Genomic DNA, 25,958 nt, shown 5'->3' with positions numbered 1-25,958 from the left:
TAAGACAAAATCATCCATTATGCTTCACAGTCAAATCCGGGACAGTCTTTAACCGTCGTCTTCATTTAACATCCAATGCTGAAAGAAACGTGAAGTGGGCTCTGCCACCTTTCGATGCCAGATGGAGGAATGTGACCTCTTTACAGTGGAAGCCCCCCCTGTTAATGGACAGTTCAACTGAATGGAGCCTTTGTCTCTGTCATTGTGTCATGATGGACCAAGCCTCGCTGTTGCAGATTCAAATTTGTGTGTTTTGATTCAGAATGAATATGCAGTGAGCGAGGGGTGTTGCACAACAACGTGATGATTCTGGGTAAAGCAACGTGTCAATATGTATTTTTAGAACAACAGACAACAGAGCAGAAGATCTTCTCATTACTCTCAATTGTCATTTTTCCTCATTTGTCTTTAGGTTTGTTATTTGTTGTTGTTATTTTGAAAGTTGATTACCTCCTGTATCTCTCCTCAATATTGAACCCAACAGTGCTCCTCCGTAGTCCAGTCGTTTCATCCGTTGTAATTTTCATTGGTGTGTAGAGAAAACAGATGGTTGCTACTATTTTTATAAACCTATTTTCATGTCTGTGCAATTGCATGTGTGGGTGTATTTGGACAGTGGGAGTGCGTTAATAACACCATTCATGGTGCACAATGATAATAATTTGAGACTAGAAGGACACTTGTGTACCATGGATGTTCTTTAAAGAAGATAATTGATCGCATGCATGAGGCCTTAGTCAAAGATTACCTTATTTTACCCTTGCAACTGAGTGTGTGCATATAAAAATAGGTTTCTACATTTATGTGTTTTATATCTGAACAACTTTTGTGTTTCAACTTTTGTAAATGTGCTTTGGGAAGTGAAATTCTTTACCATTTTGTTTCTCCCAAAATCGTTTTCTCATTGTTGCATAGGTAAGATGGAAGGACGTTCATTAATCATCTGTTCTAGCACACCAACAGAGAGACCTGCTCTGTGTACCGCCTTCCTTGCAAGCACCCCTTGGTTCTTAAAAAGCAAGCAGAGTGCTCCTCAGTATTCATTTATTTCCATGTTTCATCTTGGAGGCAGAGTTTTGAGAGGTTTCTGTGTGAGGGTGTATGCTTTCACACTGTGTTAAGATAACAAGTGGATACGGCGCAGTGACTTTACCTTAAGCCTTAATGCTGGAAGCATGCTGGAGCCCTACCTGAAATGCTAAACAACCCGATGCGGCGCACTGCAGAGTGCACATCGCGAAAAGCATAATTGAGCAGAGCGCTTTGGGTCTATCAGATGGCTTTCTGGCATTTTAAAATGTAAATGTGTTGAAGTAAAACCACTTTTTTGTGGCATGCGCATGAGTGAGTCTGGGTTTTTTTTTCTTTTTTTTTTTCTGGCTGAGTAACAACAAGTAATTGATTTACCTTATAACACCTTCCCAGGGAGGCTATAGTCAAATGTGGCCTTAGTGTGTGCTGTTAAGCTCCCTGGGTGAAGTTGATCAAGGAATACCAGGAAAGAGGAATGAAATAACCTGGTTTACCTTCAGAATAAAAGGGTGTCTACGTCTACAGCAACGAACGGTGGGCAAGAGAGGTGAAGAAGAGAATGCAGGCAGGTAGGAGTGGGTGGGGACCAGTGTCAGGGGCGATTTGCGACAGAAAGATAATAGTCCCAGGTTGGGAGTGACCAGAACTGACAAGACTAAAAATGAGTATTGGGACACCTCAAGTTGAACGGTTTGGAGACAAAGTTGGAAGCATGGCTGAGATGGTTTGGACATGTGCGGGGGATGGATTGTGGATAAACTGGGCAAAGGATGTTGAATATGGATCTGCCAGGTAGGAGGAAAACAGGAAGAGTACAGAGAAGATGCAGAGGGTTGGGGTGACACAAGAGGATGCTAGGGAGAGATGGGGGCCGATGATTCACTGCCAACCCCTTAAAGAGAGCAGACGAATTAAGAACTTCAAAATAAAACCTTATAATATCTCTCAGCATGTGCGCTTCCCAGACTTATGCTTTAACAAATGCATACTAAATTGGTTAAATTGGATTCATGCAGGTTTTGCAGTAGCTTTTGGAACACACTGTGTTCAAAAGGATGACTTTAAAATGAAACAAGGGAACTCTTTAAACTTGAGGATATAAATCCAGTAGATTTTTTTCCATCAAAAGAATCGATTTTGCCCTAAATTATTTATTTATTCTCCATGGAACTATTGCCTTCTTGTTGAAAGATGGGACCGGAAATTGCTTCTTTTTTGCGCCTAACTTGACAGCCTGGTTGCCATTTGTGTGCCCTGGCGGTGGCTTTAGGACCTCGCGGAGCGCTTCATTGAAGCACATGGTCGCTACTCATAAGACAACACTCCTCGCCAGTAATTGCTGTGGAATTGATGTCATTCCAGTGGGGCGACTGAGAGACAGCAGCGGCTCGTGCCTTTGTCAATATTTTCATCGCTCTCCACAGTTTTTACTTACGCGCGAGCGGCTTCGCACTTGGACATCTTTGAATGGGGACGAAGTGAGTGGACTTGAATCAGCTGTCTTTGGGATTTCCTAAAGCACCGGTCATATACTTGATCATATTTCAGGAAGTCGTTTTATTTGTGGGGAGGCTCTTGCACATCAGCTGTTGTTGGACTGGAAGTGTATGATGGTTGCGCTGCAGTGAAAGACAGTTGGCTAGTCCCCCTCCACGCTTCAGCATCATGAACCCCGAGAGCTGGAGTGTGAAGTTTGTTATTTTGACAGCACTTCAGGCTTTAACTGTCACTTTGTCGGTGTGTGACAGGATGCTCTTAAAATCTGTCAAAGGTAAGAAGGGGAAAGAAGGGGTCTTGCCATATGTTGCCAGGTATGGATACTGAAAGTCCGTGCGTAAAAGTAGCAGATTATTTTCCTGTGTTTTCTTTTAAATTACCGTGTTCATGTTACATTTAAACGCGAAGAAAAAGCTTTATTTTTTCTCAGTTTATATGACCCTGTAGCATCGGTCTATGTGCACTGTGTTTCTTGTGTATATGTGTTTTCCGATTCATTCTGTTCTTCATTCGTGTCTCCCTTTTGGCAGCGTGGGATACATCGTGTTTTATATATGCAGCTGTTAGTTGCTACATCAGACCTACAGATATGTAACACATGCTGGGGTGCAGGGATACATCTTCAAGTACAAAAACTTGCTTAATTCATGGTTCACACTCAGTCTCTCCATGTGTGAGCAGCAGAACATGATTTTTTATGTTTTGTTCCAAGTCCACCCACTGTGTAGCTCAAAAAAGAGGAGCTGCTGTATAATTGATGGTGCTGAAAGTCTCTTTAGTAATCAGTTGTAACACTTTTGGCGTTTTGCTGGTGCTTTTAAAAGCATACTTCAAGGCACTTTAAGCATACTTCACTTTTTCAATTCCAGGGTTTCTCTAGTGTTAAATTAAAAAATAAAAGCCCATAGTTGATTTGAAGTTAATCAAGTGAGAAGCTTTTATGAAGCCTGAATTATGTGTGTGGGTTCTCAGCAGCAGCATGACAAAGGGGCTGCACTGAGGAGATGTTCAAATGTGAAGTCAGGTTGTTTTTATATACTAGTATGTGCTTGTTTGTTTATCTGGCATTGTGACTGCAAGCCTTTGGGCTCGTGTCATCTGAGTCACCAGCATTCTACGCCCTAGGTGAGATTCAACAAGGATGCCACACACAATAAAATTGCAACTGTGGTGAGTCGAGGAGCTGCATTTCAGTAACTTCTAAACACACTGACAGTCACGACACTCGCTGTGTGAATCCTGGGAATTAATTACCAGGAAGGGCAAATGTGTGAAACTGGGATTGAAGTATAAGGAAGTTGTTCATTTATTCATCAACAGTTCATCATCGTCAGACGTTAGCCTTGATGTGCATTTCCCGCGGTGCTGGGCTCATCGAAAACCATCATTGTCAGTTGATCGGTCTGTGAGAGTCTGAGACTGTCTGTATCGGCAGAATATTACCAGCTTTTAAGTAATTTGGGCTGATGGGGAAAATTGATGGGGGGTATTCTTTGTTACGACCCACAAAAAAGTTTGCAGCAACGATTTTGATGGTCCCTTTAATCATTAAGACATTTCTGACCAGACAAAACAGGCAAAACAAAGATGGTATATTTCACTTTCTAAACTCGAGAGGGGTTCTTTTTCTTCATGATTTCTTGGACAAGTTGTGCAAAAAATAATTTTTGTGATCAATGAAAGTAATTAGTTGCAGCCTTACTTAATGCAAAGCATAATTAGTGAGGATAATTACTGCTCATTTTCATGTGGCTCTACTTTGTCTCTGGACTCTGGGTTTCATCCATCTAAGGCAGCTGAAGGAGCGACTCAGTGCAATGTTGTGTTAGCATACATATTTAATGACACCCTTCCTTCAACTTTCATGTCGATTTTTCCCCCTGTCTGTCTTATGCATGTTCCTGTCCTGGCTGGGCATCGTTTGTGAATGATTTCCTCCCATTGGTTGACACATTTTAGTGTCAGTGAGTATTTACGAGCCAGATGTACTGCTTCGGCCAACATGACTGCCTCTGCCTTGAGCGCTGCATGCAGCTTGCGTGCTGCACCCTCTGACAAACGAAAGCTGAGCTGTGAATATATTTTTGGACTGTAGTAAAAAATTTAGCAAACAGTGTCCTCCCCTAGAGAGACATTATCACCGTGATGTGACCCATCTCAAGTCTAAGGCATTTAGTATCTTCTCAGTACGAATGGATTCAGTTCTTCCAGATGAGTTGTTCAGGATATTTAAGACTCAGGAGACTGGTAAGAAGAACTGGCCGATCTGTAGTTGTGCATCAAGACAGATTGATCAACCAGTCGTTGTTCCGCAGTGGGGATATTTGTATATAAGAGGGAAAATATCTGGACTGTGCTCATGTGGCCTGACCCTACATGTGTTACATTAATTTCTTCAAATCTGCCGTGGACTTGTTTGACCTCTCCAGCAAACGTTTAAAACACGAGCTGAAACCTGATCCTGGCTCTGGACTTTCTCGTTTGGCTTTCACACCCAGACAGGTCAGAGTTCGACTCAGCATGTCATTCCCAGAGTCTGTCTTCCCTTGTTTGGTCAGAGGTCAGTTGGCTGTGATATGTCTTGCCAGTGTCAAATCTGTCCGTGGTAATTCAAGTTCCACCCCATCAGTATTTCACCCCAAAGACATCACGTAATTATATACATTACTCTATAAAAAAAAGAAAGACATCATACTAGAAATTATCTTACAGAGGGATTACAGAAGCATCAATCCTAATGAAGACTTCTAGTAAAGAAGGCCCACAGCGGCTGCTCTTCTTCTATGTCCTGAGGAAGAATAACTTGGGAGCTGCTGCTGGACTCCTAGCACTCCTAGCGCTCATACTGCCTGGGTGTTTGGGCCACAACTGAGAACAGGATGGCTGCGCAGAAGGTAATTAACACTGCCCTAAAAAATCATCAGCCTCCCTCTGCCACCCCTGAAGGGCATCGGCAGATCCTCCTGTCACAGAAAAAACAGGGCCATTACAGGTGACCCCTTGCACCCTGCCCACCACCTGTTTGACCCCTTGCCCTCTGGTCAGATCCCACACCTACAGACTCGGAAGCAGCTTCTTCCCCTGTGACATTCGGACTGTTAAAAAACACTATCCCCCACACGCCGCCTCTGCCCACTTACCTCACCAATCTGAGCCGTGGTCTGAGTAAACCACATCACTCAGGCCACTTACATACGGACTCTTTTCAGACTAAGTACACTGCACTGCTTCGAAGCACTTTGTGTAACTTTTTCTTGATTGTATATATTTCTCCTGTTAGTTATTCCTGCTGTCTTACTGTTTGTGTTTTATTCCTGCACAGTTGGCTAGGAGCATCCATAATGTCGCCGTACATGTACAATGACAATAAAGGCATGATGCATGGGCGTAAAACAGTCAACAGACTATAGCTCATCATGCCTTGTGACACCTATGCTCAATGTTAGCCAATTTGACTACATTCAATTTACAGCTTGGCCTTTATTTTTAACACAGCTATGCATTTGTAAAGTCTGAAGACTGCATCTCATAGAGTTGTAATGCTAATTCTTTTCCTACCCTCATCACTCACTTTATTAGTCAGGGTTGGACTCCCGCTTTGGCTTTAGAACTGCCCTAATTCTCGATGGCATCGATTCAACAAGATGCTGCAAACATTTCTAAGAATTTGTTCCATATTTACATGATAACAGCACACAGTTGCTTTACATTTGTTGGCTACATATCCTGTTCCACCAAATCCCAAAGGTGCTCTATCGGATTAAGATCTGGTGATTGTGGAAGCCTTTTGAGTGCAGAGAGCTCATTGTCATGTTCAAGAAACAGTTTGAAAGGGTTTGAGGTTTGTGACGTGGCATCTTGTCCCGTTGAAAGCAGCCACCAGAAGATGGGTATTCTGTGATTATAAAGGCTTGGTCAGCAGCAATACTCAGGTAGGCTGTGGTGCTTAAACAAAGCTGATTTGGTACTAAGATTCCCAAAATGTTTCAAGAAAATATCCCTCAAACCATTACATCACCACAACCAGCCTAACTGTTAATAGAAGGCAGGATGGATCCATCCTTTAATGTTGTCATGGCAAACTCTGACCCTACCATCTAAATATGGGAGCAAAAATCTAGACTCATCAGAACCTGGTGCTAATGTGTTTCAAGTGTTCTTAAGTTGAGTTTTGGTGTGGTCTTCTGCTGCTGTAATCCATCAGCTGCTTTGAGAGAGGCTCTTCTGCATATCCTGATTGTAAAAGGGGGTCATTTGAGTTTCTGTTGCCTTCCAATTCCTTTCTGTCACCAGTCTGGCCATTACCTTCTGACCTGTGGCATCAACAAAGCAGTTTCACCCAGAGAACTGCTGCTCTCTGGTTATTTTCATTTTTTCAGACTGTTCATTGCAAACCCTGGAGATGCTGAGTGTACGTGCATCTGAGAGTTAATACTGGTTTTAGGTAAATGGTGATACCAGTAATTAATTTGGCTATATCAAGCATTAATGCACTGAGCATTTCAGAAATGAACATGCCACACTCAAACATGCACATCTGAGTAGCAGTCATTGTCTTCCTTTAAGGTTTGAAACACAGAATTTTTTTCCCTTATCTAGCCACCTGCCAGATTTTACATGCCCTGTTCCCGTCACAAAAGGAAGCCAGCTGCAATATGTTTCTTAATGGGCGCACATGTTAACAGGAGCTCGACAGGTCACCTCCTACCTTGGCCAGTTTCTGACAAATTGGCTGCAGTGAAATTCTCCTGTTGCCGCTTGCTTTGTCTGTGTCTGTTCGAGTTCTGGTTCATAGGTGGAGCTGTGATGTATTTTTAAGTGAAGCAGCACGAGCCGCACATCAAAAACTGAAGACAGTTTGAAGCATAACCTTGACCAGTCCAGGCTTGTTAAAAGTTTGGGTTGGTTGTTTTTGGTTTTCATATAAAAAAGAAAATAGCACTTTTTTAAAAATTGTAATTTGATACACCTTCAATTGTTTCTGTGTGACAAAACCTCAAAAGCTGTACAAATTACACTGACACGACGAATAATTATGTGAATCCTTACATTTGTATCTGGGAATGTCAAAAGAGTGTGTGTGCACAAGAGCGAGTATGATTTAGTAATCACTTTTTCTCTTCATGAAACCTCCCAAGAAAAATGAATGTTTTGCAGTTTTGCCATAATGAATTAGTTACATGAACAGAATTGACGTATATTTAAATCCGAGTTGCATTATCTTCTGTTGACGCGCTAATTGATTAATCAAATAACCATGCCAGAGCCATTTCGGCTTCGTCAAACACTTAAATGTCAGTCGCTGCAGTTGTAATCCTTGAGCTGTGTGACTTGTTAGGCGGCTTTGATTGTGCGCCAGGCATGTGCTTCCCATGGCAGAAAGGTCTTCTAGGGAGTTGTAAATGAAATCTATCACAGGAACCATATTAACAAGCTTTCATGCAGCTCCGCTTTAAAAGCTACCTGACTCTGACCTTCGATGCTGAGGCAAAGCGTCCAAACCAGGCAGCAAGCACAATCCATGCAGCAGGGAGGGACTGGGAGGGAGGAAGGGCAACATTGTCACCCAGCCGGAGGTGTAACAGCACTGGTTTCTCAGACAGAGTTAACCTCCTGCTGAGACAAGGGGAAATTTTTGCTGCAGGACCATCTATTTCCCATAGAGTAATTATGTGCTGACATCAGGGTAGTGTGACAGTAAATGAGTTGAGTATATGAGAGAGAGAGCATACAAAAGAGCTATTTACCGGTAGAGGGAGCTTAGTGTTAAATGATTTGGTTATGACCCTAAATATACACCCCAAAAAATGTATTGTCCATTAATAACAACCATTAACAGCCTACGTTGCTGTGGCTCTTGACACATTGCTACCTAATTAGATTTAATTCAAGGAGGCCCTGTTTTCCAGTATGTGTAGATTCCTGTTACCATGATGTCACATACAGGTTTCTATGCTCCCTAATGCAACCCTTTGGGTGTTGACATAATGACCCCCCAACTGAGTGAAGTGTTTACTGTGGAGTCGAGCCAATATTACCAGGCACTTTTCACCTTTGCTGAACAGTCTTTATAAATTCAGAGCTGTGGCTTCACTAACAAATTACAGGTAACAAGCAGAGGATTTGTCGATAAAGTGGTGAGCGCAATATTAAGGCCTGTTTTTGAAATGTGACACTTTCTTTGCTTTCTCTTTTTCATGTGGATCCAAGTACCAATTACTTTAGCATTAGCATTTATATCTGCTTCTTAGTGTAAAGACAAAACAAAGAAAAAGCCTGACAATAGTGACAGTCCTTAGTTTCAAGAGCTCAAAGTGGGGCGGTTGTTCAGCTGATAGGGATATTCTTTCTACAACGAAAATGAGAGAACCTATCAAAAGAAGCCAGTCTTGATTTTTGTTTTTGGAATGATTTAGAGAATATAAAAAATGTGATTTAATTCTGAATATGCTTTGATTTTACTCAGCTGGCTAACCACAACAAGCAGTGTGATCTCATCTTGGACTGTTGGAATTTGAGATGGGCATTTTTTGTTCTTGTCACGCGTAAAAGAAACCTAGAAATAAGTCAGTAATACCACGATAATAATTCACCCTGGACCTAGAGAAGATCTTCAAGGACTCAAAGAGATAAGGAACATGATCAAAGTTCAGTGCTTTTGCGTGTCAAGGTCATCTACGAAAAAATGTCTACTTGATGGATCTTCCTTTCGATGTATCGTTCATCATTCTGTTCCCATTCTCTTTGAATTAGCATAAATTGCCCACTCTGATTGGGGATAAATTGAGTTCGTGATATGCTTGTCAATCACCCTTTAATAAATGAACAATAGCCATAGACCTAGACATTAACTAGTTTTTTTCTTCTTCTTTCTTGCCCCATGGCCTGATGTCAGAACCAATTTTGGTCTTAGAAACTTTTCTGGATCGTGTCCCCAATCCAGTCAGAGCTCTGATTAAAGACAGTAAGCATCTGCGGACACATGCTCTTGATGCAGAAAAAAAGTGTTCTTTTTATTTGATTTGCTTTATCAAGAACACATTTCCATATGGATCCCAGGACATGACATTTTCATGCTTTTTCCCCCCTCATGTTGTGTCATAGTTCCACATGCAAAAGGTCGACTGAACTCATTACTCTGTTCTAATTAATTAATTCCACATGCTCCTATTTTACGTCAATTTTCTTGGTTTTCATTGTAGCCTTAGTTAAGTCACCTATACGGCAGTTTAAAAGTAATCCATTGCAAGTATTCAAGCATTTAAATACACCCTGTACCGTATTACTTTGTACTACTACTGTTAGAATAATAGTCAAGCAAAACTTTATTGCAGTAGCTGTTCAAGATGGGGCTAATGTTTCATTATTTTACATGACATTAGACATTTTAGGGGATTCTGCTGTTGACTTTGCCTCTGGGGGCATCGGCCAGTGTTTCAGGGGTCCAGGGTAGCCAAGCGATATGTGTAAATCTGTTCCAAGACTTCCTGTTCCATGTGTCAACTCATTGCATTGTTTATTTTCACACTGTAAATAAAGACACATTTAAGCTGAACTGTCAGATAAAAGCAGGACTTTCCATCTGCATGCAACCAGACACGTTTAAATGTTTTTGGTCCCTACTCGTGAGATTACATACCGAATCCAGGAAGTTACCAGTGCTAAAAATGCTATCTCTACAGATTTTGGATCTTTCTCTGGTGGACAAAAGTAGAGAAGCCTTAATGATTTTTAAGTTATGTCACGATTAACAGCAGCCTAGAGCTGCAGGTTATGCTTCCTATAAAAAGTCTATCAACTCTATAAATCTTTTTTGAGTGTGTATGCCAGTTTTGGCAGAGCAGATAAGCTTCAGGGCAATAATTGGTTACAAATTGCAGAACATTTTTGAATTTTAATTTTCTACTGTTCCAATATGCCCCTCTGAGCAGCTTCCACTGCAGGACCAGCGATACCAGTAATGGTTAATGTTTAATGCAATATATAGGCAAAATGATGGATACTGTATACCGTAGAGGTTGCATAAACCTAGGGTGTTGTTACATTGTCAGAGAGAGCCATGTTTTTGTAATGAGTAATATTACCACTTTGCAATCCTAGTGAATATGGTTTCCAGATTTAGACTGAGATTGTTTTCTTCCTGCTGTTCCTTATCTTTATTGTGTAGAAATACAAAACTTATCATTGATACAAGTAGAATCTATATTGCTACATAAATGCTTATTCACTATGCACTGATTTATGGCATTCAGTGTTGCCTAAACTGTAGTGGTGTGAAGGACAAGGAGCTCAGATGGTACTTGACACTATGGTACTTGAGTTAATATTGCTTGGTTCACACCACTATAAACTTGTCTAAAACAGTTGTGGATGCATGTGTCCTCTTCACTTGTTTTGTACCGTTGATGGGGTTTTGCTTGTCAAAGAGTCTCCTTGAGGCTGTCAAAGGCGTTGTTTTTCCCATTTCAAATCGTAACATTTTCAAGATCGGAGAGAATTGCTGTCAAAGTCACTTTGGAGTGTGTCCTTGTGGGCTTTTGTTGTGCCAGTCATCAGGGTAAGAATGGCTGTCATTTGGATTGCTCTTGATTGATGTATCCACATATGTGAAGCCTGTATCCCATCTCAGTGAGGACCTGCATGCATGTGAGGGGCACGGCCTCATCAAGTACGCAGATAAAAAGAACAGCATGCCATTTGTGTTGGAAAAACCACAATTGTTATGAATACATTATTATATGGTTGTCTGTCAAAGAGAGAGTTGTGGTTCCAAACAACTGGGCTCTGGGATATAATAAAGAGGAAGAATTGTGTTGATTTGTTTTAGTGTGATGGTTAGAAGGGAAAAGGGAAGAGCTGGAGTTGTGACAGGCTGGTAAGAATATGTCTGAGATCTGCTAAGAACTGAGGAAGGTCATCTGTTCCCTGCGGCCAGCAGCTCAAAGGCTGTGGAAAAGCATTCTTTTAGGAGCACTGACAATGCCAAGAAATGCTTCACTGTGAAACAGCATCAGGAAAAAAAGTACATTTAGCTTCTTTAATGTCTAGGATAAAACTGGTCTTGTGGCTGTTCTTTCAGAGATGCATAAATGAAGCCAAAATGTTAAAAAGTGCAAATTTTACAAACAGACTTTTGCCCAGTTTTAGCACCAGTGCTTCTGTTGCTCTAGATCAATAAATCAGTGCTTTCTGCTCAAGGGTCCCTAAGATTATCAATGCAGCAGGAAAACAAACAACGATCTTTCTTAGATTTCTAGAACCCTGGAGGGCGCATGGCTCTACAGTTGGAAATTGAAAGGTATTAAATATAGGATGGATGGATTTGCTTTGAAATTTTTCTAAAGATATTTTTTTTGTCTCTAGAGGAGGAATATTTTTGACTTGACTACCAAAAGGTTTAACTTTAAACTTGAAATATCTCTGTCTTTTAGATGGATTGCCACAAGATACCCTACAGGCTTGCTTTACACTTTTCTTTCTGCACCATAATAAAACTGACATCTGCAGTTTTGAGTACAGTATCTTTTGTCATTGGATCAACTGTATCATGATATAAAGTTTGCATGTGTTCCCCAGGTACTTTGGCCTCCTCTCAAGAGGGTTTATTGATAGAATAGTCAGCAATCCTTGACCAAAGTCTTGTTAAAAAAACGTTTTAAAACAACCTCTGTGCTTTGAGGGTTGGGAACTAGAGTCAAATTTATCCCAGATTCAAATCTTTGGTGCACTTGAGCCACAAATCACTCCGTTTATTCTTAGAGTGAATATTGTGCACCTTTAATCAACCAGTCAAACACAGTAATGCTCTGTAAAATAATAAAACACTGACTACACATGCTCAGTATGTAATAGATTTTTGGTTATTTTTCTTAAGAATGCTGCTAGGGAAAGCCAGAATTATTGCTTTATCCAGTCACGGATCTGTATCACCTTTCCGTCACCCGCAGGCAAATACACACACACACACGCAGTCATATTTCTCAGTACACAGGCACACCTCTCACCTAGCATTGACTTTATTGAGGCAATATAAGTGGTACAAGCTCTCATTGTGTACACTGGAACATAAAGGAAGGTGGACATGGCCAAAACTTTATTAAGACCCCTGTTTACACTCTCTGTTATTGAGTATATAAATAAGGCACTGGGATCTGGTGCCACTTTTACCGCTCCCTTAATGCTTCTGGTGGCTCTTATAACATTCCAGCTAACAAAAGTCACTTGCACATTGCATACACTGCAGTCCTGTCATGCTTCAGTTTTACCTAATTTCTTTCTCAAGCATGTGGAAAAGAAATGAGCCTCCAGACTATTTCCACTAATATAATGCCATTCATAAAAGCAGGAATTAAACCTCAAAGAACCCCACATTTGCAAAAGGGTTATTCACTTGTGGACTTTGAAGTCAAGGAACCCAACGCTGTATGGTTGTGAACCTCGTCTCCAAAGATGATGAGGCTCATGCCTCAATATAAATCATAACTCTGCTAACCACAATGTGAACCTGACCTTTCTCTGTCAAAGCTTTCCACAGTTTCCCCCCTTGTCTCTTGTGTTTATTTGTCCATACCTTCCTTAGAGGTTGTCATCTGTTCCCTTACTCAGCATGTCCATCTCCCCCAGACAGTGTGGTTTTCTGGGACTAATTAGAGTAGGAGTGCTTCTCTTGTTGTTCTGTGTATTATGCCGTTCCGTCCTTGCCTAAGCCTGCTTCTCATCATCAGGATGAAGTTGCATAGAAACTGCTGAGCAGGTCACCTCTGGCTCTCTGCTATCAGCTGGAATGGGTCTGTGATGTACTCCAGAGTGGTGGTATCCTCAGAGGGTAACCAGAACAAAGCTCAGCTGGGGTGTGTTGTGCCTGACCTGGCTTGCTAATGCTGGATAATAGGCAGACTCAGCAATTTAGATGGGTGAGTCATGTGTAGAGAGACAGCAGGGGACAGAAACCTCAAAAGAAGCGCAGTGAATCTGCTGGAAATAATAATCAAAGATGAGTATATTCCCTCGAGTTTGCTTTATGTTTATGTGTGCTTAGAATGTTCTTCAAAATTAAGATGGAGTAAAGTTTCAAGTTCAAAATATTATGCACAGACCGACCACGCGCATAACTTTCCACAAACGCGCTGACATCAAACTCAAACTAAATCTGTCTCTCTGTTGTTTGGAAGTGCTCAATGGAGTATCACTGGGAGAAAACAGAAAGCAAGCAAACAATTGATTTAGTATGTTTGCTCTGAAACAAATGGTTCTAACAACCCCTGCTGTTTTAGTAAGAGACCCAAGCTGAAAAATAACTTCCCCAATGCGGGGAGCTGATTACTGCAGGAACCCTGTTAGCAGTGTCCTCAAGAGGCTCACTATTGCATTCTGGCTCAGTATGTGCTCATAATGTACTATTTAGAAAAGCTGCAGCTTCTGTCTTGCTTAAAGGTAGTAGACTTGCTGGGGTAGTGGTTGTTTACCCGCCGTTTCCTGTCGGCTCACTTTGGGGACGTGAGTATTGGATTTGGAGACGAATATATTCTTAAATGACTGGCAATACAGCAGAGCCCCAAGTGTTGTAGCCATTCGGAGGCTCAGTTAACACCCTGTCAGAACAGTGAGAGAGGAGATAAAAGCGTGCTGGGAACAATGCCCCAAAGCTACGTCTAATCCCTGCGCTGCATTCTGGACACTGGCCCTGTGTTAGGAGTTATCGCGGCAGCAGCAGCAAGTCAAGCCGTCTTCGCTCAAAACTCTCCATTAGTCAAGAACTACGGAGATTTATGCAGCTCGAGTGTGAGAGTGGGTGGTTACGGTTTTGCCACAAGTTAACAGTTTTCATCGCTTGATGTCTGAGAGTGCCATTTAGTGTTGTTGTATTTATGTCTTTATGGCAGAGGAGAGGGGCTCCATTCTACTGATGGTCTATAAAAAGAAGACAAACATATGTTTGGGAACAGCTTAGATATAATGGAAATGGCATTTTTGTCAGCGTAGATAATTGTTAGCTATGAAAAACAAATACATTCAGGGAGCATTAATTGCACGCTGTGGTGCAGAAAAGCCATCACATATACAAACGCTGTGATTCTGTTGAAGTGACACTTTATATTACAAGGCAGCTCTACTGTCAGGTTGTGCTCTGACTGATGCTATTAATGAACACCAGGCTCAGGATTTAATAGCGAGGAGGAATTCGCTGTCAGTATTGTTTGAAGAAAATCAGTTTTGAAAATGTTCCTCTTGTTTGTGAACACAGAACAGAATGTGGACATTGTCTGTCTTTCTTTCTTTTTTTTTCAGATACTGACAGAATTTAGAATAAAGAACACTTTGAAGTTTTCTCTGCATTCTCACTTGGTTTTTATATTTTCTTTTATAGGAAATCCTCCGAGCACTGTTGTTCCACACAGACCGACAGCAAGGCAGAAACACTATGGGACTACAGTACCTCTTCAGCTTGTTGGAAAAGACTGGAAACCAATCAGCCAACTCAAACCCCAGGTGGACAATAGTAGCCGTTTTATGATTTTACATTTTTTTATTTTACTGTTCGTCTAATTTTCAGCATCTGTTCATCGTACAGTGGATCGATTGTCTTTGCATATTAGTATTACTGTGTCACCTGTGACCTAGGTGTGTTTTTATATATGGTGTTGTGTAAGCCTTAAGCCACATCTCATTTCTTTATATTTTGCTAGGAAAATGGGAAATGATATACAGGGCAAAAACAAGAGTTTGTGCAATTTTAACAACCTTGAAAGTCAATATTTGGTATTACCACCTTTATCCTTCAACACAGCCCGAACTCTCTTAGGTAAGAAGTCTTCAGAAATAGTTCTCCAGGCTTCTTGAAGGAAATTCAAAGCTTTTCTTTGGATGTTTGCTTGCTTTCCTGTCAAGATGATCTACTACTGCTTCAATGCATTGTGGTCCAGGCTCTGAGGAAGCTAATCCATGACTCATAGTGATCCATTGTGGGTTTTTTTTTTTTTAATATTCAGGTATGCTTTTACTACATTGGCAGTATGTTCGGGATCATTGTCATGCTGAAAAATTACATTTCCAATATTCCATATTGAGAATATTTGAACCACCTGATTCAAATGATGTTCAGTCCACTTCTTGTTTAATTTGGCATACCTCAAACTTTTGTTTTCCATTTTCTGTCTTTAAGAATGGTTTTTTTGACAGGCACTCCTCCAAAGGGTCAGAGTTGAGTCTTTTCTTGATTTTTACTTGTTTTTCTAATTTTTAAGGACATGACTGCATACACAGTTTATCTGCTATGGATAAATTTTTAGGTCTCCAACTTCTTATTTTGTCCTGTACATTGTGGCTGATTGCTCACCTTGTTGGTGCACAAATCATATTTTTGCCTATTAAACTGTTATTCTTTTTCTTTTTTTTTTTTTTTAATAAATTCAATGTGCCTAAAGGTGAACATTTTTCTTTTACTAAATTTTCTGTTATGTGTAGGCGCAACACTGGTTTATCTCTTGATTTGCATGCCTTTTTTTACACTTGAATAATTCATAGGTTAGGGTTAAGTGCCTTAAAAAGCAAAAGTACATTCCTTTTAAATGGTGAGGTGAGGAACTGGTCTGAAAATGAATACAGAAATCAGCCAATGTTCAAAGTCTCAGGATCAACTGACACCTATCAAAAAGGAAAAAAAGAGCAACTCGACTCCTAGTTCACTAAAGTTATATTTGGAAGGCAAAATAATGGGGTCATTGGGGTCAGTTTAACACAGCTTTTCCAAAACGATTTTACAAAAACCAACAACTACCAGCGTCAAAATTATTAGTCTCTGTGATGTTATTTGTGCCTCCATTTTTTGCTGGGTAACAGTCTGCAGTCCTTTTGTCCTGTTGTAGTTTTCAGCAAGTCTCGAACATGCCTCCTGAGCAATCCAAGCCCATTCTTCTTTTTCCAATCTCTCAAGCTCCTCCAGATTTGATGGTGTTCTTGGATGGACCTTGGTCTTCAGTTCACCCTGCAGATTTTCAGTGACATTTAAGTCAGGGCTTCGTGTAGGCTATTTTTATCATTTTAAAAGACAAAGTGATAATCCAGACTCAGTTTTGCTGCAGATTGCTTACAGTTTTAGTTCATATTCTTCATGATTCCTTCCACCTTGAAGAGATTCCCAGTTCCAGATGCACTGTAGCATCCTCACAGTATAATACTTCTACCACCATGTTTCACTTTGGGGACTATTCTTCTAGTTCTACTCCTCTACTCCAAACATAATCAGCATTTCTATGGCCAAAGAACATGCTTCAAATATGCATATTTTTTTCTTCAGAATGTCCTTAGCATACTTCAGTCTGGCTAGAAAGGATCTCTTCTGCAGAAGTGGTGTTGTGTTTTTCCTCGGTCTGCAAGCTCACAGTCTATTCCTGTGCAGTGTTCTTGTGATTGTTTACTTTGAGACTAAAACTCCTGAAGTCATTCACTAGTGTCTTGGCAGTTGTTCTGGGGTCTTTAGTCACATATCTCACAATTTTTCTTTCAGAGTCATTGAAATCTTTCACTGCCAACCTCTTACTACCTCTGCCAGGCTTGTGGCTTTCTTTCAATTTCTTGATCATACTTTTCACTCCAGTTCTTGACACTTGAAAACACTGTGATAACTTAGTATATTCATCTTCTGCTTTGTGAGCGTCAGCAATTCTTTTTACGAAGTCTAAACTGATTTCTTTTGGTTTTGGCATGCTCACTTAAGTGACAGCTCCAAACCCTGGTTTGAGTTTGTGTGTAAAGTGGAAGATAACACTCATTTGTAACTTGTTGTTACAAGGTTTGAGCATTCCAAAGTTAAAGCACATAATTGCACAGCAGTTGTTTCTGTTAACGCTCAATAAAAAAATCTGTATTTCAGGTGGCCAGTAATATTGAACCTAGTATTTTTCATGTTATTGTATGCTGATTGCAATGATTTATGATTTCTGTAGTAAACTGATATGTGTAGAAATGCTATGTTGAAAACTTATCTGGAGCTATGATGCATACTCTGCATGTGCTGCAGAATATTATTAACAGTATCATATCAAATTCAAATTGATTCAAATTTGAATCAAATTGATCTGGAAACTAAATTAGCACAAGTATCTTTTCTGCAGTAATCTATGTTCAGAGGTAAGTTCACTAGTACCCATGCTACAGTATTGTTTAGCAGGTTTGTGTTGTTGGGAAACTAGTATACTTAATCAGATTGAGAAAAGTAAAAACTTGGGGTGGCCAGAGTCGTTTATATAGTAAAATAAGTTCTTTTAGCCTTAAACAGATTTTTGTAGATATAAACGAGATGGTATTGTAACGACGTAAAACTGATAGTATTTTCTTTTTAAGTATAAGTGTATGGAACGTCATTTTAGCCTGTTGCTAGGTGACTGCAAGGCAACATGGCTGACCTAATAATATCTGATATAGATAAGAACCTTCGGTGGCCTAAGACCTATCTGTGTGCTGGGTTTGGTTGTTCTAATCCTGGGGGCTAGTAAGATGACATAGCCTGTCAGTGCATGGCCCGGGCCTGGCTGCTGCTGGATCTCCAACCAAGTCTCTGCAAAACTGACTATGAAACACAACTGAATATGATATTCTTTTTGTTTTGGCTAGCCTAACTATCTTGACAGTTTTTTTTTCATCTCCTATTAATGTAATCTGACAAGTAACATTGCTTGTGTATTTAACAGATAGTCTCAGTGTAGGAGTCATTTAAATTCAATGCAATCTGAACTGAATTTAAAAAAACAAACAAACAGATCACTTACTAACGGATCAGGAACAGCAGGTAAAATATATTTAAATGAATTGGATCACATACAGTCAGCATAGTCATAATCATTTCTTTATGTTAATATTTCAAGCACAGACAGCTGTTCGAATTCAGCATCTGAGAATGGAAGAAAGCACTAAGTGACCCGCTGGAACATCGATGAAGTGTTTGAAATGTGGGCTCCTTGGCTCAGTTTGTTGATATAATCCCAGACTATACAAACAAAGTACGTGGCTGCGAGCAGACATAAAAGCACAAAGCTGAGCTAAGCTTCCAGGTTGTGTTATTGACTGAATTCATTTGTGCATTATTTTGTTTTGTCTTAACCAAACGATCAAGGTGCCACAATATTTCTTAATGAACACTCGCCATGAAGGCGAAATCAAGTGCAACTGCCTAGCAACAAATCCAAATATCCTCTGCATCATCTGTAATTCATCTGAAGACAATGATGGTTGTACCCATTATATAGTGTAAGACTAACCATGTGTTTGGAAAAATGTGTTTGCAGAAAATAGCGGAAGGTTTAGTCCCACAGACAATATTACTGCCTGAAACCTTAAGTGTTCTGCTTCCACATCCTCTTATGATCCACTAGACATTCTTCTTCATGGGGGGTGATGGATGACTTAACCCAGAGCAGTGCTCTTTGCTGCAGTTGACCCAGATTGAGCTGCATGTGTCAAATGTGTTTGTGTGTGCTTGTTGTTGCCCTGGCAATTTGGAAAATGTGAGGCAGAGGAGGATTTCTCTTTTTTTTGTGCTTGTGTGTCTGAGTGAGGGTATCGCACTAAAAGAGAGAGGTTGTGTGTGTGCGTGTGCGCGCATGTGTGGGGCGGAGGGAAGACAGGAAGGCACGTTTGTTGCACAGCGTGACTAACAGAAGTGATATATATGACCCTGTGCCACTTCATCTGACTCTAACAGAGACGCGCGGTGTTGTAACTCATTGGGTGTGAACACTCATGGGTTTCTGCAGGATTAATGTCAAATGCAACAGAAGCATAACGCTAATCCTCTCAGCTCTTGTTCTAAGATACAAAGTAGCTTCGTAAGGATTTCCGACTCCTCTGATCAATTGAAAACAGTCGTCTTGCATCCTTTCTCACAGTGCTGGGTGGTTCAGTCAAAGTTTCATTCTGATTGGAGTAAAGTTTCTAGTGGGGTTTTTTTTTTTTCATTATACTGCCACACAGCTATTTTCTAACTAATGCTGCAGCATTCGAACAGCAACAAGTGTCACAACAAGTCTTCCCTCAATCAAAAATCTGTGTGTGAGAGTCCAGAATTAATTTTTCCTATCTCCTCTCCTGCTTGTTGTCTCTTCAGAGCCACCCAGCATCACTGAAGCTCCTGATTGAAGTGGAAAGTGAACAGCTGCTCCTGACTCTAGAGAAAAATGAGTAAGTGTCCCTCTTTTCATACATGCCTTTAGCTTACAACTGCGTGGTTTCTGGAGTACAAATAGGTGACATATGCGGTGCCCAGGGGCTACAACTGGGGATCTATCCAAAGAACGAGAGGGAGGAAGTGTCTCTTTGCGCTGTGGTGTGGGCATGCCGGGGCTCTCTGTGCTCGAGTCTTTTTGTGTGCTGAAACAAAGACCTGAAAGATAGAAATTCCTGGAAGCATCAGCCAGACTGATGAACACCGACGTCTTCTTCCTTCTTCTCCCTCTATCTTTTCATTTGATCTATTGGCATAAGACGGGGGAGAAGGAGGCTTTGTTTGAACACGGCAGACACCCAGCGCTCTGCGTATTAAGATACTGTCAACACGATGTCAGTTAAGGGACTGGCGAGGAGGAGTAACATCATTTGAAAGAGATGAGGTCATTGGCGGAGATCGATTTTGACAGAGATGTAGCTGTGGAAGTGTTAGGAGGAATATTTGTCATCTTTGCATTTTTACAGAAGGACTCATTCAATGTGGCCTCAGACAGTCGGAGTTGAGCGTACTGCTGAGAAGGATGGGGCGTGATTGATGGAGCAATATGTTTTCCATCCAGCCTGCTGCCACACATGAGCAACCAGGAACAAGCAGAGCTGTCTGTGTGATGGAGAGAAAGCAGGCGAGGGAAGCAGAGAGCGAGTGTGAAAGGGTTTTTATACCATCGTTAGCCATGAATCTCACTTGTTTTCCAGACTTAATATATGTAAATTCCACCTGCAAACGGTGGGACAAAGCTTTCAACACTAGCTACAGCAATTTCTATGGCTCGCCTGCGCTGAAAATATTTTTTTATTGGAAATCACACTCGTTTTTTTTTGTTTTTTTTCTGTTGAATATTCATGCTTTGCACAGGTGGGGATTTTGCAAAGCTGTCTTTCAGATTGTCAGACTTTCCTCAGCTATATTTCATTTTAAAATGGAAACAAAGCTTTTCCCACAACCAGCAGCAGTGGAAACCCCTTACGTTCTCATACGTCGCCCATCTGATTTTCATTCGGCATGACTGCCATCATTGTCCTGTAGCTTGAAATGTACAAAGTCCTGTGTTAGTTTCAAAGCCATAGCCAAGAGGAACAAACAGAGATGATGGAGAGGTGCAGTCTAGATCTTTCTAATGAGCTTGAGCATGATGGAACGACTTTAGTCAAACAAACCTCCGTGCTTTCCAAATACCAATCTGTCACAATGTACTGTCAACGCTTGCAGCGAGTCTCGAGAAAAAGGTTTAATTACTATCAATGAGTGTTCTGTCGCGAGTCAAAATAATACTTCATCAAAAAAATAGCTACTTAATGCCATATATGTTTGACAAGACAAAACACACACAAAGGACATGAGTTGAAAGAGACGTGTTGATAAGCGTGTTGGCTTTGGTCAGTGTCGACACCGAGAACAGAACCTGCTGTGCTGACATTTAGTGAAGGTTCTTGTCTGAGGTTGCTGGCAGACTGGCTCGACGTCGCTGATGAAACCCAGTTGTTCAAACACAGCCGACATCTGTAGAGGTAGGAAAAAAAATGTTTCAGGATGAAGAGATTTGAATTAAGCACCCAGATTTCTTTATTTATTTTTGGGGTTTCTTTTCTTTTTCAGAAATCTGTTAATAAATATTGCTGGCTACAAAACATGATTGAGGTTTCACTGCACGGTTGAATGTGATCAGTTCAGCCGTAATGATAGGTGAACGTGATCTGTGTGACAGAGTAGCGGCTGCTGCCTTTTTCACAAAGTTCATCAAATGCATTTTCTTTCACAGTTTTTAAATACGTGTTGCAAAACTTAAGTCAAAAACACATTTTTGCAACTATTGCCGGGTTGTTTTTCACTTACAGATTAAAAACACATGTTTTTAAGGTGTTAGCCCAGGAAACCAAACCTTCAGACACAACTGAGCCAACGGTAAGGTAACAACTCTGGTGTATAGTTAAAAAATGCAGCTGTAACTGGCACCTTGTCATTTTCAATTCCTGTATTAGTTTCAGTCAATATTTAAGAGGATCTCTGGTGTTTCTGTGATGGTGAGTTGCGTAGCGTCTGTGGCACTGATGACATTTGGAAAGCCTGCAACATGATGAAAACTCTTCGTGATTCTTGAAATGTGTTGTGCGCGGCGGCACGGAAAATGCTTTGGTGTCTGCTCTTTGGCATTAAGGGCTGCGGAAGCACGAGACACCGACTTCAGATATTCCTACAACATCCCCGGACACACTCACAAAGCAGCCTGTTGTCAGGATGGAAAGGGCGCTTGCCGCCTGGAGCAAAATGTCAACGTGTGTCAATGTGTGAACTTGCACTTTTAACTGCAGTTCAAAAACTTGCTGCCCGACCGCACTGTTAAACTAAAATATGTAAAGTAAAAAAGAAATGAAAGCAGAATGAAATAAGCTCCAGACTGCTACCTATTTGATTTAGATTACGCTTTTGGATGTGTGCACATCAAATAAATTTTTATGGGGATCAAGTCACTGAAACATCCAGCAGGTATTGCTTGCAGAGGGATTGCATCTAAAAAAAATATTAGCAGTGGTAAGACATTTTAAACATCCCCCGCTGCAGACAAATTAAAGTCCCTACAATGCAGATGTTGAACATGATTTACATTTCCCACCTGTGAAAAATAATCTGTTTTTATGTGAATTGCATATTCAGCAGATGAGTATCGCACTTCAAGCTTAAGTGATCGGTGGGTGTACATCATTCCACGTTTTCTGACTCTAAAAGCTCCAGTTGAACATGATGAAGCAACACATTGTTTCATTTACTGCAAAGAGATTGGCTGTTGAGATGCCACTAGGCGTCCTAGACTCGTCTTCTTGGATCGGTTTTGTTGATAGGAGACAGTCAAAATGAGACTTGGTGTTGTCTTTGTTTCTTATTACTAGAAGGTCAAAGACCTTAATTACAGGCTGTGGCAATACTCAGAGGGAAAGTAAACAGAATGCACAGCATATACTACTGTATATATCTCATTACTATTGCATATACTCTATCTGTTCTCATTTCCTTTGTCACTGTTTGAAGCATTCATTCAGATTCTTGCCTTTGCTGGGTGAGAGAGGCTTATGCACATTTAGTCTAGTTGTGACAGTTACTGAGCTTTGACCTCAGGGTATTGAACCACTTCTGGTCAAGCTGTTATAGCAGCTCTTGCTGCTTTGTGCCTTTGAATGTGAAGCCTCCAGGCATATCAAGATGAGTCCCAAGCTAAGCAGGCAGCATGCTTTCCATCCATATTTCCCTTTCTAAATGGACTGCAAGAGACTGAAAGAAAGCCTGGGGCTCATCAGCTGGGTGGAGAATATTTTTGGTTGCTTACGCTTGAGGTTTCTCGCTGCTCATCATGGCTTATAGCCTTGAGCATAATGTGCTTGGAGGTTTGCTATTCATCTTCTGGAGTCTTTTGTGCTGTCAGACAAACAATCACAACGGAGCACACATCGATGCAGATCCACAATCCTAAAACTGGCCCTTTCCCTGCACAGAGGGCAGACAGGAAATGTTTCCTGGCTGCAAACTTCTTCTATCGCTCTGGTGCTTGGCAAAACAAAAGAGACAGAGTCCAGACACAGTTTGTCCTAGTTTGCGTATTGGACTTTAAGATGTTATTTGATTCCATGTCTTGGACTGGATCACTGCTGGCCTGTGACCTGTTGCTTCTCTCAGCGAAGACGTTCTCATGTCTCACTGAAAGCACGGTTAGGAATCGGCCTCTCCTGGGGAGCTGAACAAACAAAAGGCTAAAGACTCTGCATAAGTGTTATTGTTCTCGTCTAAGCCACACACAGATTGTTTAAGGAACATCAAAACCAAAGATGCTCATGTGTATCAAATCGTTGCTCTTGCTATAGAGCTAAGATTGAGACAAAGAGAGCATTAAATCTTTCTCCAGTATATACATGAAACGACATGGATTATATATAACGACTTGCAGATACACTCTTTTTTTCCCTCCATGACAGCTTTTTTCTTAAAGGTCTTTTCTTTTTTTTAATGATTGATGTAATATTTGGCAGTTTGTATTTCACTGCAGCACAGATGATTGGGTAACTATAGTCAGCTCCTACACTGTATTTTTTTTTTATTTCCCCCTGTTAAAGGTTGAAAGAATAATCCTAAACTGTGCTGGCCTAAGTCTTTAATGCATCGCCCTGAATGATCATCTCGGGGATGAACAAGAAAATCTATTTTTAGCCAATGAAATCGGGCGACATCATCAGCGGCGATGACGATTCCAACGCCAGTGAACGGCGATGAATTTTCATCCGTGACTTGATTGACTTTAGATTTGATCTTTATGTGCATTTAAATTGCTGTCTGTCTGCTGAAGTGTTTTTGTGTGCGTAACAAACTGTGCATTTGCTCAGGTGACGTTTGCATCGAATGTTTCAGCTTTTATTTGTGGTAAGTACACGGTTGCTGTGTTCAGTGTGAGAAAACACTATGGTGACACAATTTACGCACTACACAGGTAAGTTTCTAGCGTGGTGTACTAAATGAAAAGGTATCTGAACTCATTTTTTAAAACTTTTGCCAGTATACAAATGTGAGAGGGCAGATTTGATCTAATTGTAAAAGACTGTGTCCCGCTAAGCCAACAACCAGTGATTGAAACCCAGTGATAATCAGTTTTCTTAAGCAGCACTTACACTGAAAACCTATTGAATTTCTCCCCATTGCTAACTGCGGTACAAAAGTGTGAAAAGTAAGGTGGAATTTAATTTCATTAGGCGATACCTAAATACATCTTCCCTCCTGTTAATGCTGCACATGCTGCATAGATCCAGTAAATGTATTTTTTTGAAAGAATGCGTCTCATGTATAGACAGAAATATACATGAGCTTTCTTTTATCACTGAAACACACAAACACACTATAGTCTAAAATTCATTCAGAACCAGGAAACCTTTTTCTCAGCGAAGGATGCACTGAAGCTTAACTAGCCTTTGTACCTTTCTTGTTACCCTTGCGGCTGCAAGGCCATGATACACTGTGATTCATTAGTTTCAAAGACAAGCCTTGGAAATAGGCTCATCTTTTCCAGAGCCTGCACCTTTTAACTACTTCCTTCAAAATGGAATTTTTTGGAAGGAGCTTCCCTCTTTTGAATTACCTACTCAGAAGCTCCAATTATTTTCGAGCTCAGAGCTGTAATTAATAACTTGGACTCAATGTTCCTAATTAATTAGAAAGTTACACTTGAAAGGGCTTAGAAAAGCTTGTTTCTTCTTTCAGAATGGGAAACAGAAAATGAAACGGGCTTTTGTTGTGATTATTTCTGTAGACGTGTGTTTTGGTGATCTTGAAACCTTTCATTCCGGTCTGTAAGCTCACTTCAAAGCTCAAGGTGCAACAAGAACTGGGACCATTCACCAAATGCAACCTTGTTCCTCTCGAGTTTCTTTGTCACCTTTTTTTTTTTCTTACTAAAATGTACATGACATCTAAATAAAGGCTGATATTTGCTATGTTTTAAGATGTCATTTGTGTCTGATGTACTGTAGTTTTCCCCCTGGAATTGGAATAATTGGAGTTTCAGTTATCAAGGTTCAACTCTACATGTAGACCGTTTAGCGCTGTGATTTTGAAATGTCAAAACAAAAATTCACAATAGCAAAGGACACTTTTCTAAGTTGTGAGGGACGTTTTTAGTCCTTTACTCTAAACCCGGAGCATTTTTCCAGATAGACCACAGGGGTCTCAAGGCTCCAGCTGGTAGATCTATTCCTTAGCCCCCCTCCTCTCACCATCAAGTACACAGCCAGCTGAAACCTTCTGAAAGTAGCAGTTTCTCTCTGGCGAACAAGCCGTCACTCCTCCTTAAAGAACTTATGGAAGCTCCTGCTAATAATAAATATGCCTCTACTTTTAAATTTGGACCAATCTGGTTTGGTGTCTCTTGGTGATTGCAGGTGATGGATGGGGAGCATTTCTTAAAAATAAAAACGTGGTTTCTTTTAACTAGTCGCCATCCCGTACAAAGGAGCAAAGATTTTCTGAATGCTGCTTGTGTGTAGTGCTCAGGGTTTTGGAAATAAATGAATTGTAAAATACAGGGCACTAGACAACCCTGATCCTTGTTTCCTGTGTTTTGTTTGACTCTTTTGCAGCTAATTCATGAATTGAAAGTCTTAACAATAACCCGTTCGATTTTACCTGTAAATGCCAGCCTGTCATTTCAAACAGACTCCAGTGCATCTTTCAGGAT

At 40.7% G+C, this 25,958-nt stretch overlaps 1 protein-coding gene across 2 annotated transcripts in view; it reads left to right on the top strand.

Annotated features, from left to right (window-relative positions):
• Window positions 1–2,379: 2,379 nt before the first annotated feature.
• adam12a (ADAM metallopeptidase domain 12a) overlaps window positions 2,380–25,958 on the top strand; it is a 78,761-nt gene continuing 55,182 nt past the window's right edge. For both annotated transcript variants that reach the window (XM_006791052.3, XM_087844726.1), the window contains exons 1-3: window positions 2,380–2,803; window positions 14,897–15,018; window positions 19,631–19,704. In XM_006791052.3, coding sequence (XP_006791115.2) covers window positions 2,698–2,803; window positions 14,897–15,018; window positions 19,631–19,704 — 302 coding nt within the window. In that variant the 5' untranslated portion in view covers window positions 2,380–2,697. The remainder of the gene's footprint in view (window positions 2,804–14,896; window positions 15,019–19,630; window positions 19,705–25,958) is intronic.

Source organism: Neolamprologus brichardi, chromosome 8, assembly GCF_056152115.1.
Source record: "Neolamprologus brichardi isolate AB-2024 chromosome 8, ASM5615211v1, whole genome shotgun sequence".
Classification (NCBI taxonomy): domain Eukaryota; kingdom Metazoa; phylum Chordata; class Actinopteri; order Cichliformes; family Cichlidae; genus Neolamprologus; species Neolamprologus brichardi.
Note: the sequence above shows the minus strand (reverse complement) of the source record. Positions and strands in the feature narration are given on the sequence as shown.